This window comes from Staurois parvus, unplaced genomic scaffold (assembly GCF_062004578.1).
Source record: "Staurois parvus isolate SC_StPar_1 unplaced genomic scaffold, SC_StPar_1.0 ptg000322l, whole genome shotgun sequence".
NCBI classification, from domain to species: Eukaryota; Metazoa; Chordata; class Amphibia; order Anura; family Ranidae; genus Staurois; species Staurois parvus.
The window spans coordinates 51,042-73,847 of record NW_028318118.1 but is presented as its reverse complement, the minus strand read 5'-3'; the positions used below and the strand labels follow the sequence as shown (position 1 = coordinate 73,847).

The following is a 22,806-nucleotide window of genomic DNA, read 5'->3' as shown; positions in this document are numbered from 1 at the left end:
TCTCTGCCTCCCTGTTTCTCAACAACATGCTCTAGTCCCAAATAATGTCCTTTTTGCCTCCCTGTCTTTGAACACACACACCTCAGCTGATGTCTGCCTTGTTTCACTGTCCCTTGACCACATATAAAATGGGATAAAGTCATATTTTCTCTGCTTTAGTGTCCCTTGGCCCAACATACTAGCTCCAAGTCACATCCTCTCTGCTTCCCTGCACCTTTGCCCAGCGTGTGCAAAATTGCCCCATATGATCTCTTCTGCCTCCCTGTATGTTGACCCAACACACACTAGTCAAATATGATGTACAGACCTGTTTCTTATTTACCGGTTCTAGTACTGGAGCTAACCCCATATGACGTCCTCTCTGCCTTCCTGTCCCTTGACCCAACACCACACACACACACTGGCCCCAGGTCACATGCTCTCTTCCTCCCTGCAGCTTATCCCAAAACACACACACTATTATTAAGTCCTCTCTGGATTCCTGTACCTTGAGCCAACACACTGGCCCTTTATGATGTTCTGTCTGCCTTGCTGTCCCTTGAGCCAGCATATACTGGTCCCATGACAGCTCTGCTTCCCTATCCCAATACATACATATATGGTGGCCGTACTGTGCTTGAAATCTTCCGCAGATACCCGCAGGTTTTATGCCTTTGTTCACAAAAAAACTTCATGACCCCACACTGTTGTCTACAATCTTGATTATTGGCCTCTGGACTGGCCCATAACATGTGTGCCACCTATCAGTAATAGGACAAACCTGCCACCTACTACTTCATGTAGTACCTCCACGCTAGCATCCCTTTTTTTATATCTGTAAAATTAAAGTCCCTGTTTGACTTCAACGTTCCTTGTATATACTTCCCAGTTCTGATACTCTTATAGTAGTACAGAACTTTACAGAGGAACCTTGCTGGAACAGTGGGTCTTACAACAAAATTCACAAAAATAAGCAACTGATATTCTGCTTTTGTTCAAAAACATATCAAACAAGTCCACCTTTTATAACTGACAGGTACACTTTGAGGGTTCAGGTTTATGCAGTGGCAGAAGATCCATGACTTACGGCAGCGAAGCTCATCTGTTCCATCTTGGCAATCTCTGACACCGTCACACTGCTTCCACTTTGGTATACAGTACTTTGACTTCTGGCACTCAAACTGGAAGAGGTTGCAGCGGCTGTGTGATGTGGTAGTAGGCACTGTGGAGTTCACTGTTTGATGGCAAGGACATATATCAGCCGTAATGTTATATTTACACGTTATTAAAATGTCAACAAGGAAAATTCTAGATTCAATAAAAGCTCCTCCCTCAACCCAACCCAACCTATTTTCTTTGTGATAACTGAAATTTACATTTCCTGCAGCTTCCTGTGTAGTTTAATACCATATCTATTAGAGTATGGCCATACTGAAGAATGGACATCGCAAACACTGGATAGAGTCTGGCTGCACCTATTTCTGCAGTGCTCCAATTAAAACCTGCCCAGAATGCATTATTCACAGCCCACACAGCTGACACTAGAAACCAGGTTTGGATGGGTCACTTTTTTTTGTTCATGGTGTCAGAATGTTGGCTGTTGTATACCTTAAAGTGGTTGTAAAGGCTCAATGTTTTTAACTTCATGTATCCTATGCATAAAGCATCATCTCCCCCCCCCCCCCCCCCCGCTCCAGCCCCCCTAATACTTACCTGAGCCCAATCTCTGTCCAGCAATGTGCACGAGAGCCTATGTTCTCCGCGGACTCTTCCGCCTCATTGACTGAGCCATTGTCAATCACAGCCAGTGAGCCAATGGGAGAGAGGGGGCAAGGACTGAATGGACACACAAAACAGCAGCTCGGAAGCGAGCCAGCTTGGGTGCCACCATAGCAAGCTACCTGCTCTGGGGGCATTTGGCATGAGGGAGGGGCCAGGTGGACCAGCGAGGAACGGGACCGCTCTGTGCAAAACTATTGCAAAGAGCAGGCAAGTAGAACATTTTTTTAATTGCCTTTAATACTAATTTAACTAGGATGGATAGGGGAGGGGAGGGGGGAAAAGAGACAGCAGAAGGGGGGCAGAGAATTAAAGATCATCTCATGGCAAATATAAAAGACACAAATTAATGCAGCTCTGTATTCATTAACATTTCATGTATACATTAAAATGTATACATGTACATTTCAATAAAAAAAAAAAAAATTAAGTGCAAGCAGTGTGAGTTTCTGAATTTAGTCCAAGCTCTGCTCCACAGAAGATCAACTTAAAGGAGAAAAGAAACGTTTTCATCAAAAAATGTGCTTGATTTTCATGAACATATTAAAGACCACTATTAATATGGTTACATTACTTTAGTAGAAAATTAATATACCAGTTGTAGGGCAACCCTCCTCATCAGAGCCATGGACACAGTCCTTGTAGCCATCACACACCCAGGTGTTCATGATGCAGACCCCATTGTCACAGCGGAAGTGGTTGGCGGGACACGTGGAAGGTCTCACAGTGGTTTGTGGAATACTCTCTATAAAAACCAAACATTTCTACATAAGGACATACAGATACAGTACTTATACTGTTGTATCATTGGTAGAATACAGTCAACGCTGTATATGGTGAAAGCATGAATGAAAAGCAAGAAAGAAAGCCAGGAACCTAAGGGACGCTACATGCAAGAGAGATAATTCAGTTCTAGGCGGTGTCCATCAGGTCAAAAGCTACCTTCAGTTCTCCAACAGACAGCTCTCCATAGCATGGTACCCGACCACCTTTGTTTTTCCACCCCTCTATGGGGTGCTCCAGATCCTTCTGTTACTAGATCTTTCATCTTCTGGTAAACACAAAGACTTCAAAAACAGAACTTACCCCCGCAGTCCGTCTCATCTGACCAGTCCCCGCAGTCATTCTCCCCGTCACATTTCCACCGTGTGGGAATACAGTGCCTGTTCTCACACTGGAATTGGTAGAGGCGGGCACAGGCAGGGGTATCTGTAGGATTCTCTGGAGTAGAAAATGGGAAATAGGATGTCCATGAGATACATGACAGGCTGCAGAATTTACATATAGCAGAACTCCACACAACTGTGCTAACATGTAGGAAAAATATTGATTTTATTTCCCCAAACCAACCACATTTCCTCATTTACACTGCAATACAGGATGGTGAAAGACAGAATCTTGAAATGGATGCTACAAGCAAAAAAATGACAGGTGGTGTAACGAACAAAGGGCCTCAACACATTGCTCAGGTTTCAATGAAACTAGGAAGGTACACACTGGAAGAAATTAAATTTGGACCTTAGCCTTTGCAATATTGTACTGGTTCCTTTCCTGTACTGAAACTACTTACTCTGATTTTACTGCACACTGAGCTTCTCACCCTTAGAAGCTTCAGCAAGTGAGCTACAGCCTGTCTCATTGCCAAGCTGGAGGACATCCAGCATCATTTAGTTCTTTTCTCCCCAGCCCAACTGTTCCTGGCTTGACCCTTTCATTCATTGGATTCAATTAGTATTTACCTGGAGATGGGCTTTAGGGATTTCATTTCACTTCCTGTTGTGCTTCCAGGATGGGAAGCGAGGGGGGAAAGCTCCCCAACAGACAGCAGTAACATGGTGGTAGAGGTGTTAAGTCCTTCCCTACTGCAGCCAAAACAAAAAGTTTTGGCTTGAATTACAAACAATGAAAGGCTTATATGAAGAGATGCATGGTTACCGCAGTTTGCTTCATCCGAGTAGTCTCCACAGTCGTCCATCCCATCACACTTCCACTCCAGGCTAATACAGACGCCATTCTGACACGAGAAGCTCAGTGGATCACAACTCTTTTTAAACTCCGGACCTCGTGCTGGCAGGAGAGAAGACAAAGGAAAGGCTTATAAGAACTGAGAAAGGGTATGACGAAGCTAAAGTAGTTGCAGATATGGAGCTGGTAGCTGGTCTCAATAGGGATCTAATGTTGTCCACAACTAACAACCAGAAAACCGAGAAATTTTGTCCATTTATAACTTTTTTCGGTGCAATACAAAACCATCAGCAAAATCATTAATAAGAATTGGAATATTTTGAGTGGAGACCCGGTATTATCCACTATGCTTCCGGAGAAACCTGAAATCATTTTTAGAAAAGCTCCCATTTTAAGAAACAAAATATCTCCTATTATAGATCCTCCCCTTAAACATACCTTTTTTAATTCGATGAAAGGGTTTTACCCATGCAGCAAATGTGTAATTTGTCTACAAAGTAAGAATCCTCTTAGAAACATCGATACATTCAAGTCCACTGCCACTGGGAGAAACTATGATATACCTACCTTCATAACATGTAACAGTCGTTATGTTGTGTACCTGCTCGAATGTCCCTGTCATAAAACAGTATATAGGTCGAACTACGAGAAGACTAAGTGACAGATGTCGGGAACATGGGTATAATATTAAAAGAGGATTCAAGGAACACTATCAAAACACTATAGATACCACCATTGCAGGGATCCATCATCTTTAAAATTCCTAGGAATAGATATCATAGATAACCACTGGAAAGAATCTAACAAGAAAAGGCTTGTAGCACAAGCCGAAACTAAATGGATATACAACATGAAAACTTTAACGCGTATGGGCCATAATATTGAGGTCGACATCAACTGCTTCATCGACAACAGTTAAAAATAGATTCTTTCTGATCCCACTTTATCTACATATTCTACAGACCAATGATATCCACATTATAGTGACTTTTTTTAGATTACCTATCCTATATTGATCTTATACATTTCACCCCTGGAGTATCTTAATGTTGTACCATCGTGTACACCTTTCTATTTGCGTTTTTTCAGACATTTTATTTGGTACTTTTGTAATTTTTAGATATTTATATTTGGCATATTAGATTAATCTGGCTAGCTGTGGGTATCTGCTTCTATATATACCCCATCTGATTCTATATGAGATCTGTTAGAGTCATTCGCTTTCCTGAACATCGCTATATGTCAGTGGGATTTAAATACTGATACGCATGATTATACATTATAACATTGGAATATTCCCTTTCTTGTGTATCTGATTCTATATGAACTTTTCACTTTTATCACTATGAATTATGCCATTCATGGATTGCTTGGTCAACCTTTGGATGCATGCTCCAATTTTTAAATATTTATTAGCCCTCCTTCATTGGTATATTAATGTTTTTATCAAGTTTATATTGGTTTATGTATTTATATGAATTTTTTACTGATTGTAGCCTGCTTACAGACAGGTATAGACAGTTTCAGTTTTTAGCATTTTAAAGGGACAGTTTCTTTCCCCTATATTTTAACAAACAGTCTTAATAAAGGTTGTCCCTAATATTTTTATCAGCCTTTGCTGAGATGTCATTTATGTTTTCATGTTTTATAATAAAAAAATTATTTTACTGTCCCTTTTATCAGCCCTTGCTGACATATTGCCAGTCTTTCCCCGTTTTGTTTTAGTTTTTTACCTATTGTCCAATATTTAGCTAATTGCTAACACCTTCCCCCCCTTTTGGCTTTTAATTATCCCCCCCCCCCTTTTGCGTGTAAGATGTGCCTATTCCCCTTTACATCTGCATGCCTGCCTAAAGCAGGCTGTCAACCAATGTAGTATTTAATCACCACTGGGCTTTTTTTTATTTTTTACTATATAAAATGAAAAAATACCTAAAATTTGAATAAAATAAATAAATCACTCTTAATCTAGGCAAAAATTTATTCTTTGTTGTACTAAATTAAAAAAAAAAAAAAAAAAAAAAAAAAAAAGGAAAAAATTATATTACGGATTTTGTTTTTTTACCATTTTTTATGTGTTTTAACATAACCTCCTCACCCTAGCAGTACTGTGTCACCAAAGTGACACTGTACTACTTGTAGGGGTTGATCAGGATTTTTTTTTTCTAATATGGCGATTGCTTTTACGGCCATCCTGGCTGTAAAAGCAATCATTTCTCACTCTTTCTGGCTGCATTCCTGCAGCTATTGAGAAATACTGCGAGAGCTGTAATTGGTCACAGTTTATCGCATGGTACAAGGCTGTTGTGAATAGCCTTGTACCACAGAGTTCACAGTAATAAACAATGATGCCACCCCCTGCTAACTTGCCGACCTCCTCCACTCTTCCTACCACTCCATCCCCCACAGCTATCTCCTCCTGTGCCACCATCCCCTCCCTCCTAGATTGTAAGCTCTAAAGAGCAGGGCCCTCGATCCCCTCATGTTTTGCATTGTATTGGTATTGTTCTGTCACATGTTCTGTCCCCCTTTGTAATGTACAGCGCTGAGCGAACTATCGGCGCTTTATAAATACTGTATAATAATAATAATAATAATCTGACAGCAGTGAAAGAATGATTAGAACTGTATTTTACTTACAACATCCAGCATATGCAGGATCCTCGTCAGACCCATCACCACACTGTGCCTCTCCGTCACACACCATGGCATGGAACAAGCATTGTAGACGGTTCTTACACACAAAATCCATGTAACGTGTACACAGGGGCTCTAAATGACAGACATTATACAGTGATAGACATTAGGATAGGAGAGAAAAATCGACACACTTGCAAGTAAAATTAAAGCTCAATGCCAGGCTAAGAGCTAAATATTAGTGGCGCACCAAAATGAAAATTCTGGTGTTGAAACCGATACTAAAAAATTCAGAATGCATGTGGCCGAAAACTGAACCAAAATGTCTGCGTATGTGGGGGTGGGGAGGCTCCAAATTTTTTTCTACTTTCATATATACATACGTATTTTTTTTTTTTTTAACTTATTTTATTGCTATCACATAGGGGACTAATAGTCCTCTATGTGATAGCATATAAATGACAGGTCCTCTTTGTAGGGGGGCAGTGCGTGCAAGGAGCGGGCAGGAGAGGAGCAGTGTATACAGAGAGGCTCCCTAACTGGCTGTCACTATTGGTCAGTGCTGGTTTTTAAATGTATTTATCAGTTTTTTTTTCTCTTCACTATAGCTCAGAGAATTAGCTGTCACTTTTCCTGGAGCTAAAGGAAACGTTTTACCTGGAGTAAAGAAACTAAAAGGAAACTTTGTTTCTTTTAACTAGGGGGAAGTGACGGCTCATTTTGTGAGCTATAGTAAAGGAAAAAAAGCCGGTAATGACATTTAAAAACTGGCAATGACCTATAGTGACAGCCAGTCACTGTATACACTCCTCCTCTCCTGCCTCTGTCAGGCCCCCCCTCCCCCTCACATCTGCAGTACACAGTCCCCTGTATCGGCTATTTTTTGGTGTGTGTGTGTTCTCTAATGGAGGTGGAGCTTTTAATACCATTTGCCCACCTCTCCACCTCAGCCAATCACCTTTTACTCATTGTTAAACATATAAGACCCTTCCTGAATGGCAGAGATTGCAAATGACTATTTCCTGACCGACTCTTTCCTCTAACCTATGCTGCACACAGTAATCAAGGCTTACCGTATGCAGCATAAGTTTGTTGCACAGTATGTCAGCGCACGCTGTGACCACAGCCTTCTGCCATTTCAACCAAGCTAGCCCAAACTAACTTTTTAAAGTGAAAGAAAACACTGGCTTTCTCTTTAAAGAGAAACTTCACTCTTTCAATCAACATTGACTATTTTTATATTTTATGCCCCTAATATTAGTAAATCATTAAGTATATTCTATACACTTTTTTTGCATTTTCAGTTACTTCCTGGTTTCCAGGCCTAGGCAAATGAGGTCATACATCCCAGGAATCTTCAGGAGGTAGGAGGGATATTCTCAGCTAAGCACACCCTCCTGCCTGAGTGAATGGCAGATTGATTCCAGGAAGTAAATGCTACATGAATTGCCCATAGTTAAGATGGCCATGGGCAGAAATGATAGGGGGCATTTTAAAAGTGATTTCTCAGCAAAATGAAGTGTGGAGACATGGACGGATCACAGAGTTTGATTTGAATATTCAAAATGAATTCAATAGCTTTTTTGGTTTGTGCTGTTCTGATGCAGTGACCCTCTAACTCCTTCACGGCAGCGCCTCCTGGCCCTTTAACCTCCCTAGCGGTATGATTCCTTCCGTTTTTTTGTGCTGAAAGTGGTACCATTTTTTCACATGGAAATAGTTTTTTATTGTAGGCTGTAATTTTTAGGAAAATTTCCCCACAAATCATTATCACTCAATTCTGTAAGTGGTTCTGATTTACTATCGCTGTTCTGTAGCCGGTCTAAAACCGCTTTTGACGTAAAGGGACGCTTTTTGGACGCCGTGGACTTTTCTAAGTTTCCAGGCAGAAATAACAGACAAAATGCAGGCAGGGCACAGGACAAAGCACTAGAGACAATATGTATGTGAAATGGGATGAAACAGCAATGTTTCACTATTTAAAATTGAAAAAAAAAAAAAAAGACATTTTTTAAATTTTTTAAATTTCCCGCCGCCGGCGGCGGCACCCGTACGTCCCGAGGTCACGGGGACCGGAACACAGAAGCCGGATGCCGGCATCGGCCAGGGGAGATGGCCGGGGACGCTGCAGGGGACACATCGTGGGAACGAAGGACAAGGTAAGTGCTGCAGGGACCCCCAGAGCAGCGCCGCATGGTAAGCCCGAGTGTAGCTCGGGGTTACCGCTTGTGGTATAGAAATTTTACCCCGAGCTACACTCGGGAAAACCGCCAGGGAGGTTAAGGGGCTTCTGATGCCGGGAGGCGGGGCAGGGTTTAGGGTCATCTGATCGCCATGCTTGGCTGTCACGGCAGTCATATGATCGAAAAGGTCCCAATCACAAGGAGAGATCAGGACCTTACCGTGGGATGCCGACACATGTGCCAGGAGCGCGCGCTCTCAGCATGTTTGTGTGCAAATGGTATGCAAATATGCAGCCACTTGGTGTCAAGGCCCAGCAGTCAAGAGGCTGAAGAGGTTAAGCGTCCAGGGAAATGTCAATACCTGCCAGAAGAGGGCGCCGAGGAATCAAACCCATGGCAAACCATGACAGAAATACTGTAAGATTCTACTCACCGCAGGTTTGCTCATCTTCACCGTCAGGGCAGTCCATCACACCATTGCAGTGTTTGCCCAGAGGGATACATGTCCCATTTCTGCAGCTGAAACCATTACACTTCTTCTCTGTAAGGAGATAAGACTGTTAGGATCTCACTTAAAAGAATAAATGTGGCAATTTATTTTGCTTAACTGTCATGTGCAGTGAACATGACTGCAACCAACATGCACTGCTCATTACAAAACGGAAGTGAGGGAGATAAAGGAGAGGTTTAAGAGCTCGCAGAGGACATTACAAGGAAGCAAAAAACATAGTAAGAAACAAATTTCTGTTTTAACCACTTGCCCTCCAGATGATTTACCCCCCTTTTGCAATACGGCGCTACATTACTTTGACAATTGCGTGGTCATGAAACGCTATACATAAATTAAATTTATGTCCTTTTTCCCCCCCACAAATAGAGCTTTCTTTCGGTGGTATTTGATCACCTCGGCGTTTATTTATTTTTTGCGCTATAAAAAAAAAAACCTGACAATTTTGAGAAAAAAACCTCACACATTTGACTTTTTGCTATAAAACATATCCAAATAAAAATGTGTTCTGCTACGTGGCTTTGCTAAAAAAAAAAACAAAAAAAAAAACAAACACACAACAGAAGCAAGAAGTGTATATTAATTGGTTTACGTGAAAGTTATGGTGTCTACAAATGGCAATATATATACTGGAATTTTTTTTTATAGTAGTAATGGCGGCGATCAGCGACTTATAGCGGGACTGCAGCAGGCATTCTGACACTGGGTGGGAACTGTCACTGACATCCCCAGTGACACTAATACAGTGATCATTGCTAATAAAAAGAACTGACACTGTACTGTCACTGGGCAGGAAGGGGTTGACATCTGGGGCGATCAAAGGGTTAACTGTGTATTTTACATTGTGTGCTGTTTTACGTGGGTGACATGCTGCTTTGTATCTCTCTGCTGTGAAGAGATACAAAGCAGCATGTCTATGCTGAGAGGAGAGAGATGTGTTTACACACAGATCTCTCCCCCTCAGCCCTGCCGACAATCACCGTCCGGGACCCGATGAATGACATACCCAGCAGCCAATAGCATCACGGGTAGGGTAGAAAGCGCCCCCTACCCACAAGTGTAAATCACGTATATATACACACACAAGTGATTTTTGCAGCCGTGCCAACCTGTAGTAGTACTTCTGCTATAGGGCAAGTGGTTAATACTTTATTGGAGATTTTCATTAAAATAAAAGGCACAGACCAGAACAGGCACAACGGCATTGGTCAATTATGGAAACGAGTGATCGTCTGCAACGCAGGCGGAGTGTGCTACTGGCAAACAAATAAGAGCAACAATGACAATATGTAGTTGCAGTTTTACATAAACCAACACAAGGATGCGTAAGAAACAGTTTAATGAAAAATAGATTACAGGACCATTCCCAACACCAATCAAATATATTTCACTTAAACTTCTGGTTTTAAAACATACAGTACAACGTAATAAACCACAATGTTAGTCTAAAATATGCTGAGAAATTGGTGCTGAAATTGCCCTGTCAGTACACCCACACACATACAAATGATCCTAACCATCCTTCACCAAGATCCATATTATTGGGTACAGCAGCTGTGGGTAATAATTAAGCGCTGCATTTAGCGTGAAACATGTTTACTTGCTTGTCCCGCACTGTATGTCCACTGTGTCATTTTGTTTTATAGTATTCCTAACAAAAAGTGGATTAATTGGAGTGCAGCTGATGGAGGAGGGAGGAGGAGTGCTTGGAGATGGGAAGTTGCCTCACCAGCAGCGATTTTATATATATATATATATATATATATATATATATATATATATATATATATATATATATATATATATATATATATATATATATATATATATATATACGGACTGACAACTCATGGGGCCTCTGGGCAATAGGGGATCATGGGGCCCCTGTGTCCTTGCCCAAACTCAAAAAAGCCTATGAAAAAGGTACCAGGGCCATCTCATGGGGCCCCTACTGACTCCTAGCCCTCGGGCAGTGCCCGTGTTTCCAAATGGTCAGTCCACCCCTGTATGTGTGGGTTCAGAAGCTACCTTAACCTGTGTGTTCTCCAGCCTCCCTACACCCCCACCTCTGATTTCCCCTCTGCTCCTAGCTCCTGTCTATTTGCTCTTGTTCTCCTTTCCATACAGACCGCCCTTAACTACAAAGCCCCACCCACGAGTTACAGCAGCCTCAAATTGCACACCAGATTACAGTACTAAGGGAAAGGATTATCCCACCCAAAGTGACTGCAAGCTCTGAGAGGATCAGATAACAGACAGTGGAAGAGAACATAGATGTGAGTGGTGTGAGCTGAACATCTCACAGGATTCTCTTCACTTACCACAGATGCTGTGATCTTCATCAGAGCCGTCCTGGCAGTCGGAGTCGCCGTCACAAACCCACCTCTGAGGAATGCAGTGACTATCGTGACACTGGAAGCTGGACGGCTCACAGGTATGAGAGACAGCTGGAGACACAAGAGAGCAGTCAACAAGATGCTTCATGTTGGGGCAACTTACATACACTAGATTAGGGCTTTGGGGAGGGGCAGAATTCTAATGTGGCAATTTGGAAACTACTTTCACTTTGTAAACTACAAAATATTATGTTTATCATGCAATTGAACATACAACAGTGACTCCAATTTAAAGTGCACAAGCAGGAAATTATTTCTGTGCACTTCTTGTCCACGTAGCACCTGTCCAAGGCACTGCTGTGATTTCTAAATAATGGGCAGCACTCCAAAGTACAACAATAAAACTTACTGATAGACTGTGTCCAATGAGAAAACGTTATGTATTTAAATCGGGACACGAATAGTCGCTTTGAAAAAGTTTGGGGTCCATGGGCACATTATATGCAGATTGAACGCAAAACTTGTACTCTTTGGACTACATGGTAGGTAAGGTGGCTGTACGGTCCCTGGCAAAGGCGGACTGACAACTAATGGGGCCCCCGGGTAATAGGGGATAATGGGGCCCCTGTGTCCTTGCCCAAACTCAAAAAAGCCTATGAAAAAGGTACCAGGGGCATCTCATGGGGCCCCCTACTGACCCCAGCCCTCAGGCAGTGCCAGAGTTTCCAAATGGTCAGTCCGCCCCGGTCCCTTTCCTCCTTCCCCTTATCCTCCTCTTTCTTGGCTCTTATTTAATTTTCTTCTCTCTTGTATGAGGCGATTGTAGCCGTATTAGTGCATTTGAGACAGAAACAACTGAGTACTGTCCGTGATACTTTTTTTATTTGCACGAACATACAATTTTGAGGACAAGCTTTCGGGGAGTGTCCCCTTCAAGGTGTAAGTTTCTTCTCTTGTAATAATGCTGTGCATCGCTGTACGACATAGCACTGTTGCAGAAGTCCCCTGAAGCACAGGGGAGCTTAATTTGGATCTCTATAATCCCACATTGGTAACATGGGTTAGCTTCATGCCCTACTTGGTTTTATTGCAGTTATTTTGGGATAATGTTACACGGTCTTATTCGCCAATGTTGAGTTATTACCTGGCTACCTGTGTATGCTGCATCTCTTTTCCTTTTTTGGAATGACTTTAGAAATTTTTACAATAAAAACATGAAGGAAACCTATGGATAGACACCCAAAAGCCTTCAGCTGGCATGCAAACACCCAGGAACCAGCGGTGGTGATTGTAGTACATGCACAAGATCTCCCCCCCAGTTACTCATCTAGACAGAAGCAGACTCCCAGCCACAAGCACCATATACATTTTCATTAGAGCAGGAAGGAGATCCAGGGGAAAAAGTACAGTAATTAAATAGTAATACACATGGAGAGGATATCAGCCCGAGCCTGGCATCAGAGCAGAAGAAATCCAGGGAAAAAAGCACAGAAAATATCTGGAAAGATATCAGAAAGAACCTTCAGCTGTTGTGGGAATCACAATGTTTCAGGGACCTTTAAATGCTGTGATTCCCTCCTCCACTTGATCCTGAGTATCTGCATGCCAGCTGAAGGTTCTGTCTGGAATCTATGCATACATATTGAGGTTTGTTAAGTGCTGTACTTTGTCAGGATTTCTTTCCTGTTCAAATGAAAAAATATATGGTGTTTGTAGCAGAGTCTGCCTCTGTCTAGATTGAGGAACCGTGGAAAGATCTTGTGCATGTAGTACAATATATTATGTCTAGATTTGACGCTTCCTTTAGTAAATGCACGACAGTTAAACAGCTAGTTACTTGAAGTGCTACCTTTCATTTAGAATGTATTATTCCTGGATTTTTCTTGAACAAACCCAAACTTATCTAATATAAATTGATGTTCTGATTCAAGGAGTGCATTATCCTATTTTTTGTTTTACTAAAATTAATACTATGAGCTTAACTTGTTTTTAAAATGGAGAAACCGCATAATTTGTTTCTCTTTCCTCACAATAGGAAAGCTGCTAATACGCCACCAGGTGCCAGACACCGAGTTATTTTCTGTCTCTGCTTTCACGTTATACTTCGTTCTGCAGAATAATGCCACTGCTTACAATGAGCAGAATGGGGGCACTCCCACTGTATGATGGGAGCACAGGTTCCTTCCCTGATTTACATCTGCTTGGCAAAGAAGGAGAGCCAATGAAGACCATATATGTATTCAATCCAAAATAACAGGTATCATGATGCTGTCCAAAATAATCAGGAATTTTTGTAAAGTGATCATTTAAAGTTTTTATGCACTTGGGGGCAGCCATGTTAGCTCATTAAATATGCAGGTTTTGGTTGTACTTTGGTAATCCTATTTTAGTGCCACAAATAACTTTGCAATGCTTTATACAAGAATCCTAATTTCATAATTTGTGTATTTTTAAACAGGTCTTGATATTCACAAACTATTTTGTTTTATAAACTAATGCTGATAAATATAGTGTGAGTTCTGGGCCCTGCAACGGCACCAATGCCAAACTAGGAGCAGAATCTGTGTCTGTACAGCTGCTGCATCCCGCTGCTTCCACGGGGATGTACAGAACACCTGTGCAACCCCATGTGGGCAAAAGCAACCCTCACACAGGCACACACTGCCGTACGCCTGTGTGAACAAGGCCTTTGTCAGATGTCCATTTTTTTTTCTCACTACAGCAGTTTCTACAGTTGCTTTATCTATACAGCAATTCCCGGCTGTCATTTTGACAGCAGGGAATTATCATAAATTGTGAGAGAGCAGCAGGACAGGGAATACTACACCCTGTGCAATTTTGTAGTAGGCTCTTTGTCCACAAATGTTTAATGACAGGTCCACCACAAAGACAGACAACCACACTTGTAACATGGAAGACACAAAAGATGGCAATGAGGCAAGCAAGGGCTGTGACAAAAGCACTAGTACCTGAGCAGTTGGCCTCGTCGGACCAGTCCCTGCAGTCGTTGTCCCCATCACACACCCAGGACTGGCGGATACACATACCGGAGCTACAGTTAAACTCATCGTCCTTACATTGGTGTGCCTCTGGATTATGTAAAGAAAGAATATAAGATTTGACTATGCTCATAATTTATAGATGGGTAAAGTTACTGTTACATTTTATTCCAAGAGCAACAAGACAAATCAGCTTTATATTTAGGAACTTTGTTACCCTATAAAGTAAGTAGATTGCCTGTAAGCATTTCTTGCAACACTGGAGTTCTGGATTCATTTCACACCAGAGACACTATCTGCATGTAGCTTGTATGTTCTCCCAGTGTTTGTGCCACCTTATCCTACAGTTTACCGGAAGTTGAACTTTCTTTCCAAGTTAGTGCAGACGTCCGTGCATCGTAAGACTGTCCTAGGGATCCCCCACATGTGATGCTGAGCCCACCATGACTCAAAGAACTGAAATCCAATGAATGAAAGAGGTGGGTCAGGGACAGTAAGGCTGAGGAGGAGTAAAGGGCTAGATGACGTTGAGTGTCCTTTAGCCAAGAAATGGGGCAGGCTCTGACTTGCAACAGCTTCTAATGCAGATTGTGAGAACAGTGCGCAGTGAAATCAGAGCAAGTTCAGTCCAGGAGAGTATCCTGTACAAATGTGCAAGACTAAAGGGAAAGCCAGATTTTAGCTGTAAGAGGCAGGGACTGATGTGAATGACCCGAGAACTGACACCCTGAGCAATCTGTTGGTGCTATACAGGTGAATGAGTTTCCATACAGCACTGCAGCCAGGGTAAATCCACAAATGACTCACCGCAGTGGCTTTCATCACTGTTGTCTCCACAGTCATCCTCCAGGTCACACTTATAGGACAGTGGGATACAGGTCCCCGATTCCTGGCATCTGAACAGCGTATCTGGGTCACATGACGTGGTTGCTAAAAGAAAAAAAAAAAAAAAAAAATTACAGGTCAAAGCACAGCACACCAACATTGTTCATGTTAATACCAGCGCGTCTTATACAGGAGTATTCTGTAACCATGGAGAATAGTGTGTATTCAGCCAAAATACAAAGATGTGACCCGCAATGGCCAATTCTGTTCAGACAGTCTTCCGATTCACACATCTGTTACATCGCATAGCCACAAAGCTAATAGAAGGAACAGGTATACCGCTCAAGCAAACAATCCAGATCAATCCACGACAGGTGCAGGCTCTGGCTCTCCACTACACACGATGCAACAGAAAGAAGGATCAGCCGCACACCGGAGGATAGATGAATATATAGTGTATATTTATTGATACATAGGACACACAAAACACCAGGACATGAACACAGGACCTGTTAACACGTTTCACGCAATCTTGTGCTTAATCATCACAAAGAAAATCACAAAAGTATTGTCTATATATAGGAGTTCGTTAATAAAGAACACCTGTCCTAATCAGCACTCCTGAATCCTGAGGATACACCTACTAATACATTGTAACAAAACATAAAACCATTGTATCAAAAACAGTGATATCAGAAAAACAAAGAAAATAAAAAGGATAATGTTTTTGATACAATAATTTTATGTTTTGTTACAATGTATTAGTAGGCGTATCCTCAGGATTCAGGAGTGCTGATTAGGACAGGTGTTTTTTTTTTTTTGTTTTTTTTTGTTTTTTTTACACGGATTGCTTTTACAGCCTTTTTGGGTGTAACAACAATCATTTCTCCTTCTCTCTGGCTTCTTGCAGCCATTGAGAAATACTGTGTGAGCTGTGATTGGTAACAGCTGGTCACATGGAACAAGGCTGTTGTGAATAGCCTTGTACCATGTGATCTCTGTGATCATTCACAGATTTGACATGTAGTAAGCAATGATGTCAGAAGTGACATCTTGCTTACACCTATTCATGTGATCACTGATTGGCCAATCAGTGATCACATGATCGGGACCTCACACAGAGGTCCCATACAGCGTTCAGATAGTCAAGCTGAAGTCTGTCTCTGTGTATTTGGACTCAAGGCCAAATACACCACTTCCAGTTGGTGTTCCAGCACCCTGAAGAGGTTGAGCTATCTATACGGACCATCGTACCTTAGCACTTTGAGGAAGATCATCCACCCCCAGGCTGCACCTTTATCCATACTTGAGGGACCCCTGCATACCAGGAGTACAATATACAATGCGCTTTCAATTAGCGCATCTGGTAAGTGCGCACTCTGTATATTTATTACATCATCCCAAGGAGAAATAACATTCTGGGACTCCATACATGTTATTTGAAGATTGCACGTGATCTTTAGATATTTGGACATTATAATACTTCTACGCATGTCATGATCATGCGTTTTTCATGAACATTCACACACTAATCATTCGTTCACCTCCAGTGTACTTTTGTTACTATTCACGTTTACTATATATATGCATAACGCATTTATCTCATACATGCGTCTGTAAGACATACATTAGGCTTTTTGTTCAACTTCTAGCACTGCACCAATATTTACTCTGTTATCTGAAGGCATTGTGGTTCACCTTTTAGTGTGTTCAGCTGCTTATTCCATCAATTAAGTTTAGCGCTCGCTTTATCACTTCATTATTGTTAATGGCACTATTCCCCAATGCAGCTCCACATCTTCCTGTACTACTTCTGCATAGGCACAGCACAAAGCCTCACACTGCTGACATTTCCTCCAAGATGCTTCAAAATACTTCCTCCACCTCCCAGTACATGAATCATGACAAACTGGCAGCACTGTGTAAAACAAAGCCCGAATGGTTCACAGCGCAGAACCACCCACTCAAGCAGCAAGATCGCGTGGAGGTAACTTACGGCAGTCTCTCTCATCGCTCATGTCTCCACAATCATTGTCGTTGTCACACTGCCAGATACTGCTGATACAGTTTCCATTACTGCAGCGGTACTGGCTGGGCAGACACCTGTTCTCTGGAGGGGAAAAACAAAGCACCATATCAGTTCAAATTCCCACTGCATCTATAAACAGACACCCAAAACAATTATGCTGGGATTGGTGGTTTTTTTTCAAAACACAAAGAACTCACCTATCTTGACGCAGGTTCTGTTTTTCAGCTGGTACCCATGTGGGCAGTCACACTGCACCTCCCCGGTGGGTGACATCTGGGCTTTCCCTCCATCTGGACATCGACATACTCGGCCTTTGTTGGCTTTAGGCAAGCACAGCAGGCTGCAAGGAATGGAGGAGCAGGCATTCTCACCTGTACAGGAAAGAAGAAATAACTCAAAAACGTAGAAAGCAGCACATCCAACCCTCCTTTTTTTCCCCCATCGCTTCAAAAGGCTTTATTACAACTTGGACACAACCACAAGGGCAAGCCAAAGAACATATCTCTCCACCAGACCTTGCTTCTTCTCCGACATTTCCACCAAACATGAACTTAAAGTAGAAGAAAATACCCAACAAAAGACAGCAAACTGACCACACAGTGCTTGCATGCCCAGTATGGTCAGTGTTTGATAGGAAAGCAGTGGAACTGGCAGAACACCAGGTATTGCACACAAAAGGAAGCAATACAAAGAACAGGATACTTTTTCATACACGTGCATGATATAGCAGGCACATACCCAGAATATGAAATGTTGGGTTTACATAATCTTTGACCCATTTTGAATCCGCTCTGGTCATGTGATCTCACAGCCCCAGTGTTAGCAAATAGCTGCTGCAAGGGCTATGGGAGCCTATGGGTGATATCAAAGTCTTGAATTCCCAGCTGTTGAACGCTTCCTGAGCTGGAACTGTGGGGTCACGTGACTGGAGAAGAGCAGAATAAAAATAGCCAAGTACACTTTTTTTATACAGGATAGGCAAGGTAAGTAAGAGGGGGGGAGGTAATATTTTTAAGGATAATTAGACTTCAGCCTTCCTTCCACTTTAATCTAGGACAAACTACCCAACGGACACAGGCAGGATTTATATCAGCGTGAGGAAGAGTTAGAACCTATGGCAATGTTCTTGTAGCTCTCAGTGCCTTCCTATCCAGGTGACAACCACATCTATTTTTTTTATGGATGTCACTGGGAAAAAAAAAAAAAAAAAAAAAAAAAACAAACAACAACAAGGAACTATCTCCCCAGAGGGACCAGGCAAAAATACAAACCTCAAAAAAGGAGGGAGGAGGAGGAGGATACAGTGCCACACTTTGTTGCAATTCCAAAAATATTTATTTCCTTTCAAAAAAGGAAACACATTTGGGGAGCTTCTAAATGCCCTCTTCATCAGGGTTTTTGGAACTGATTAAAGACTGATGACGTAAGAAGGATTGAAAAAGTGTTCACACCAGGATGTACCAGCTTCTCATCACTCCGGTAGCACAGTGGTTAGCCCAGGTCAGACCAGGACACTTATCTGCATGGAGTTTGCATGTTATCCCTGTGCGTTGCCCCTGGGAACTCCAGGCTACTACACTGCTTCCAAGTTACAATGGTACCCTAATTAGCTTCTGTCTAAACTGGCCTAGTATAGGGACCTTAGATTGTATGCTCGAAGAGGGAAGGGACTGATGAGAATGTACAGTATGTAAAGAGCTGCATACATTGTCAGTTCAATATAAATACTTGTAATAACACTTTTGGACTTCTAACATCTGTCCAAAGTGCCCCCTTGACTCACCTTTGTGTGCTTGGAGCGGTGTCAGTGATATCTGCATGCCTCAACAGACCATCTCCACAAAAAAAAGTGTAGGAAATACCACCCTCCAATGTCCCCTATTAACAGATCCCTATGTGCCAGATTACCGTTCCATTTTCCTTTGTAGAATATCTTCATGTCCATGACACCAGACAGCCGGCCAATAAGAACCTCTGCTTGGGCACCATTGTACTTGGAGGCCCTGAAAATGCTTAGCTGGGACCAGTCATCCCAGTAGATTTGGTTCTGTGATCAGGAGAGACATATTATTAGAAAAGGCTGTTGTGTGCAACACAGGTGAATGAGGTGGGAGCACAACTAACTCATGTTCTTACCTTAAACACAGCTATGGCATAGGGATGGGGTAGGCTGTCTAGGATCACCATTCTCTGCTGTCCGTTGAAGTCTATCCTCTCTATCCGATCCATGTAAGCCTCAGTCCAGTAGATCCAGTTTTCATCCACGGAAATACCATTGGGCCATTTAATTCCGTCAGAGACCAGATGTTTCACTGAGGAACCATCCATCTCACTCTTATAGATACCGTGTAGATCATCACCCCAGTCTGTCCAAAACATCAACCTGGAAACAAGTGCATGTTGATATAGCGCACACTTCCTTTTTCCTTTTCTAGATGTAAACCCAATAACTAAAATCTCATAAGCATTAGACATAAATTTCAGTTTTTAGAACAGAAGGTAAGTACACCCATTACATCACATCACAGAAAGAAAGGAATTATTCCTCTTTTCAGGACAGTGGACGGAGCCATGAAAAACATTAAATATAGCCTAATATATAGATCCATTTGTTCCAAACTGTATCCAGCTGTTCCAAGTTATTTGATCATCATCACCAGTGAGAGCATAGAACCCATGGCTTATTATATAATCAAGAAACACCTGACCAAGGCTCAACCTTTGAAAAATATACACAGATCCAGGGCATAAATTCACAAGGGGTCCGTAAGGATACTGCTTGACACACAATTCTTATAATATAGCTTGCTTTTACCCAAATGAAAAATTACTAACACAAAAACAAAAACACGTAAAAATTATAATTGGCCAATTATTAAAAACAGCAGCAGCTGCAAAAGGCTCCCCCAAGCCACCACATAGAGCATGTCTCCAGTTATATTGTAAAGCGCTGCATAAACTGTTGGCACTATAGAAGTCTTGTAAAATAATATTAATATTAGTTGGAAATATTCTTGAATAAACAATAAATGTAAAGCTGTAACAATTCTTTTCATAATCAGTTGCCCAATTTTTTTGCGGATTTGAGATCATTAATTGTAACAGCGTTACAATGTAAAGTATAAAAAACTATATTTACAACTGCATGTGGATATGCATGAATACATTTTAAATAACCAACTATAGAGTTACAGAAGATAGAGATATATACACACATACATACACAAACTATATAAAAAGTCTACACACCCCTGTTAAAATGTCAGGTTTCTGTGACAAAAAAAAAATTAGACCAATATAAATCATTTCAGAACTTTTTCCACCTTAACTGTGGCAAACTGTACAACTCAATTGAAAAAAAACCTGAAATATTTTGGGGGGGGGGGGGGGGGGGGAGTAAACATAAAAAACTAAAATAATGTGGTTGCATAAGTGTGCAGAATTAAGCAATCACATTCAAAATCACGGTAAAATAGGAGTCAGTACACACCTGACATTAACGAGCCTCTGATTAACCCCAAATAAAGTTCAGCTGTTCTTGTAGGTCTTTCCTGACATTTTTTTTTAGTCGCATCTTACAGCAAAAGCCATGGTCCGTAGAGAGCTTCCAAAGCATCAGAGGAATTTCATTGTTAAAAAGGTATCAGTCAGGAGAAGGGTATAAAAGAATTTCCAAGGCATTAGATATACCATGGAACACAGTGAAGGCAGTAAGCATCAAGTGGAGAAAATATGGCCCAACAGTGACATTACCAAGAAATGGACGTCCCTCCAAAATTGATGAAAAGATTAGAAGAAAACTAGTCTGGGAGGCTGCCAAGAGGCCTACAGCAACATTAAAGGAGCTGCAGGAATATCTGGCAAGTATTGGCTGTGTGGTCCATGTGACAACAATCTCCCGTATTCTTCATATGTCTGGGCTATGGGGTAGAATGGCAAGACGGAAGCCTTTTCTTAAGCAAAACATCCAAGCCTGGCTAAATTTTGCAAAAACACATCTGAAGTCTCCCAAAAGCATGTGGGAAAATGTGTTATGGTCTGATGAAACCAAGGTTGAACTTTTGGGCCATAATTCCAAGATATGTTTGGAGCAAGAACAGCATCATGCTTTGGGGCGGTTTTTCATCAGCTGAAACGGGGGCCTTAGTCAAGGTGGAGGGAATTATGAACAGTTCCAAATACCAGTCAATATTGGCACAAAACATTTCCGGCTTCTGCTACAAAGCTGAACATGAAGAGGAACTTCATCTTACAGCACGACAACGACCCAAAACATACATCCAAATCAAGGAATGGCTTCACCAGAAGGAGATTAAAGTTTTAGAATGGCCCAGCCAGAGCCCAGACCTGAATCCGATCTAAAATCTGTGGGGTGATCTGAAGAGGGTTGTGCACAGGAGATGCCCTCGCAATCTGACAAATTTGGAGTGTTTTTGCAAGGAAGAGTGGGCAAATATCACCAAGTCAAGATGTGCCATGCTGATAGACTCATACCCAAAAAGACAGAGTGCTGGAATTAAATCTAAAGGTGTTTCAAAGTATTAGTGTAAGGGTGTGCACACTTATGCAACCATATTTTAGTTTTTTTATTTTTACTTCCCTCCACCTAAAATTTGTTCAACTGAGTTGTACAGTTTATAGGTTACATTAAAAAGGTGGAGTTCTGAAATGATTTATCTTTGTCTAATTTTTTACAGCACAGAAACCTGACAATTTTAAACAGGTGTACACACACACACACACACACACACAATTGGTGGTTACATCTGGTACATATAAATCAGATTAAAAAAGATCATAATTTTTATTTAACCACTTTAGGACCACCCCATAGCAAATATACTGCTACAGGGAGTCCCTCCCGTACAAAATTACATATATAAAAATGTGATCCTGCACCTCCACCTAGGGGCCCACATGCGTGCCGCCGTCAGGCCGCTTCAGCTGTAAGTATTCACAGCAGAAACTGATCAACAGATGCCGAGCAGTGGATGTCCGCTGGCACCTGCTGATCGTCAGGGAGAGACACAGAGCAGAGCTCTGCCTTGTTTACATAAGCAGAGGTTAGTTCTGATGGGAGAAGTGATGGATCTTGTTTCCATGCAAAGCAGGGAAAAAGATTAATCATTTCCCTTAGTAATAGCAGCACAAAGTTTACAGAAAAGCACTAGCTGGGCACACAGTTAACCCTTAGATCGCCTTGGGTGTTAACCCCTTCCTAACCATGGTCATTAGTACAGTGTCAGTGCATATTTTTAGCACTGATCACCGTTTTAGTGTCACTGGTTCCCACAAAGCGGGAGTTAGTGTCCGATTGTCCCCCGCAATATATCTCAGTCCCATTATGGAGGTTGCTGATTGCCCCCATTACTAGTATAATAAAAAATAAATTGAACAGTCTATATACCGCCATTTGTAGGAGCTGTAACTTTTGTGCAAACCAATCAATACATGCTTATTGGGATTTTTACCAAAAATATATAGCAGAATACATATTGACCTAAATTTATAAAGACATTTTATTTTTATTGGATATGTTTTTACCAGAAATTAAAAAATAGTTTTT

The 22,806-nt window shown here is 41.6% G+C and overlaps 1 protein-coding gene across 1 annotated transcript in view; it reads right to left on the bottom strand.

Moving 5' to 3' along the window:
• Positions 1–22,806, bottom strand: part of SORL1 (sortilin related receptor 1) — a 102,802-nt gene that overhangs the window by 29,447 nt on the left and 50,549 nt on the right. Inside the window, exons 21-33 of the mRNA XM_089683814.1 lie at positions 19,377–19,623; positions 19,149–19,287; positions 17,438–17,611; positions 17,208–17,321; positions 15,194–15,316; positions 14,357–14,476; positions 11,373–11,498; positions 8,977–9,084; positions 6,364–6,495; positions 3,694–3,825; positions 2,845–2,979; positions 2,354–2,503; positions 1,067–1,213 (exon numbers count right to left, since the gene is read on the bottom strand). Of these exons, the coding sequence (XP_089539940.1) occupies positions 1,067–1,213; positions 2,354–2,503; positions 2,845–2,979; positions 3,694–3,825; positions 6,364–6,495; positions 8,977–9,084; positions 11,373–11,498; positions 14,357–14,476; positions 15,194–15,316; positions 17,208–17,321; positions 17,438–17,611; positions 19,149–19,287; positions 19,377–19,623 (1,847 nt within the window). The remainder of the gene's footprint in view (positions 1–1,066; positions 1,214–2,353; positions 2,504–2,844; positions 2,980–3,693; positions 3,826–6,363; positions 6,496–8,976; positions 9,085–11,372; positions 11,499–14,356; positions 14,477–15,193; positions 15,317–17,207; positions 17,322–17,437; positions 17,612–19,148; positions 19,288–19,376; positions 19,624–22,806) is intronic.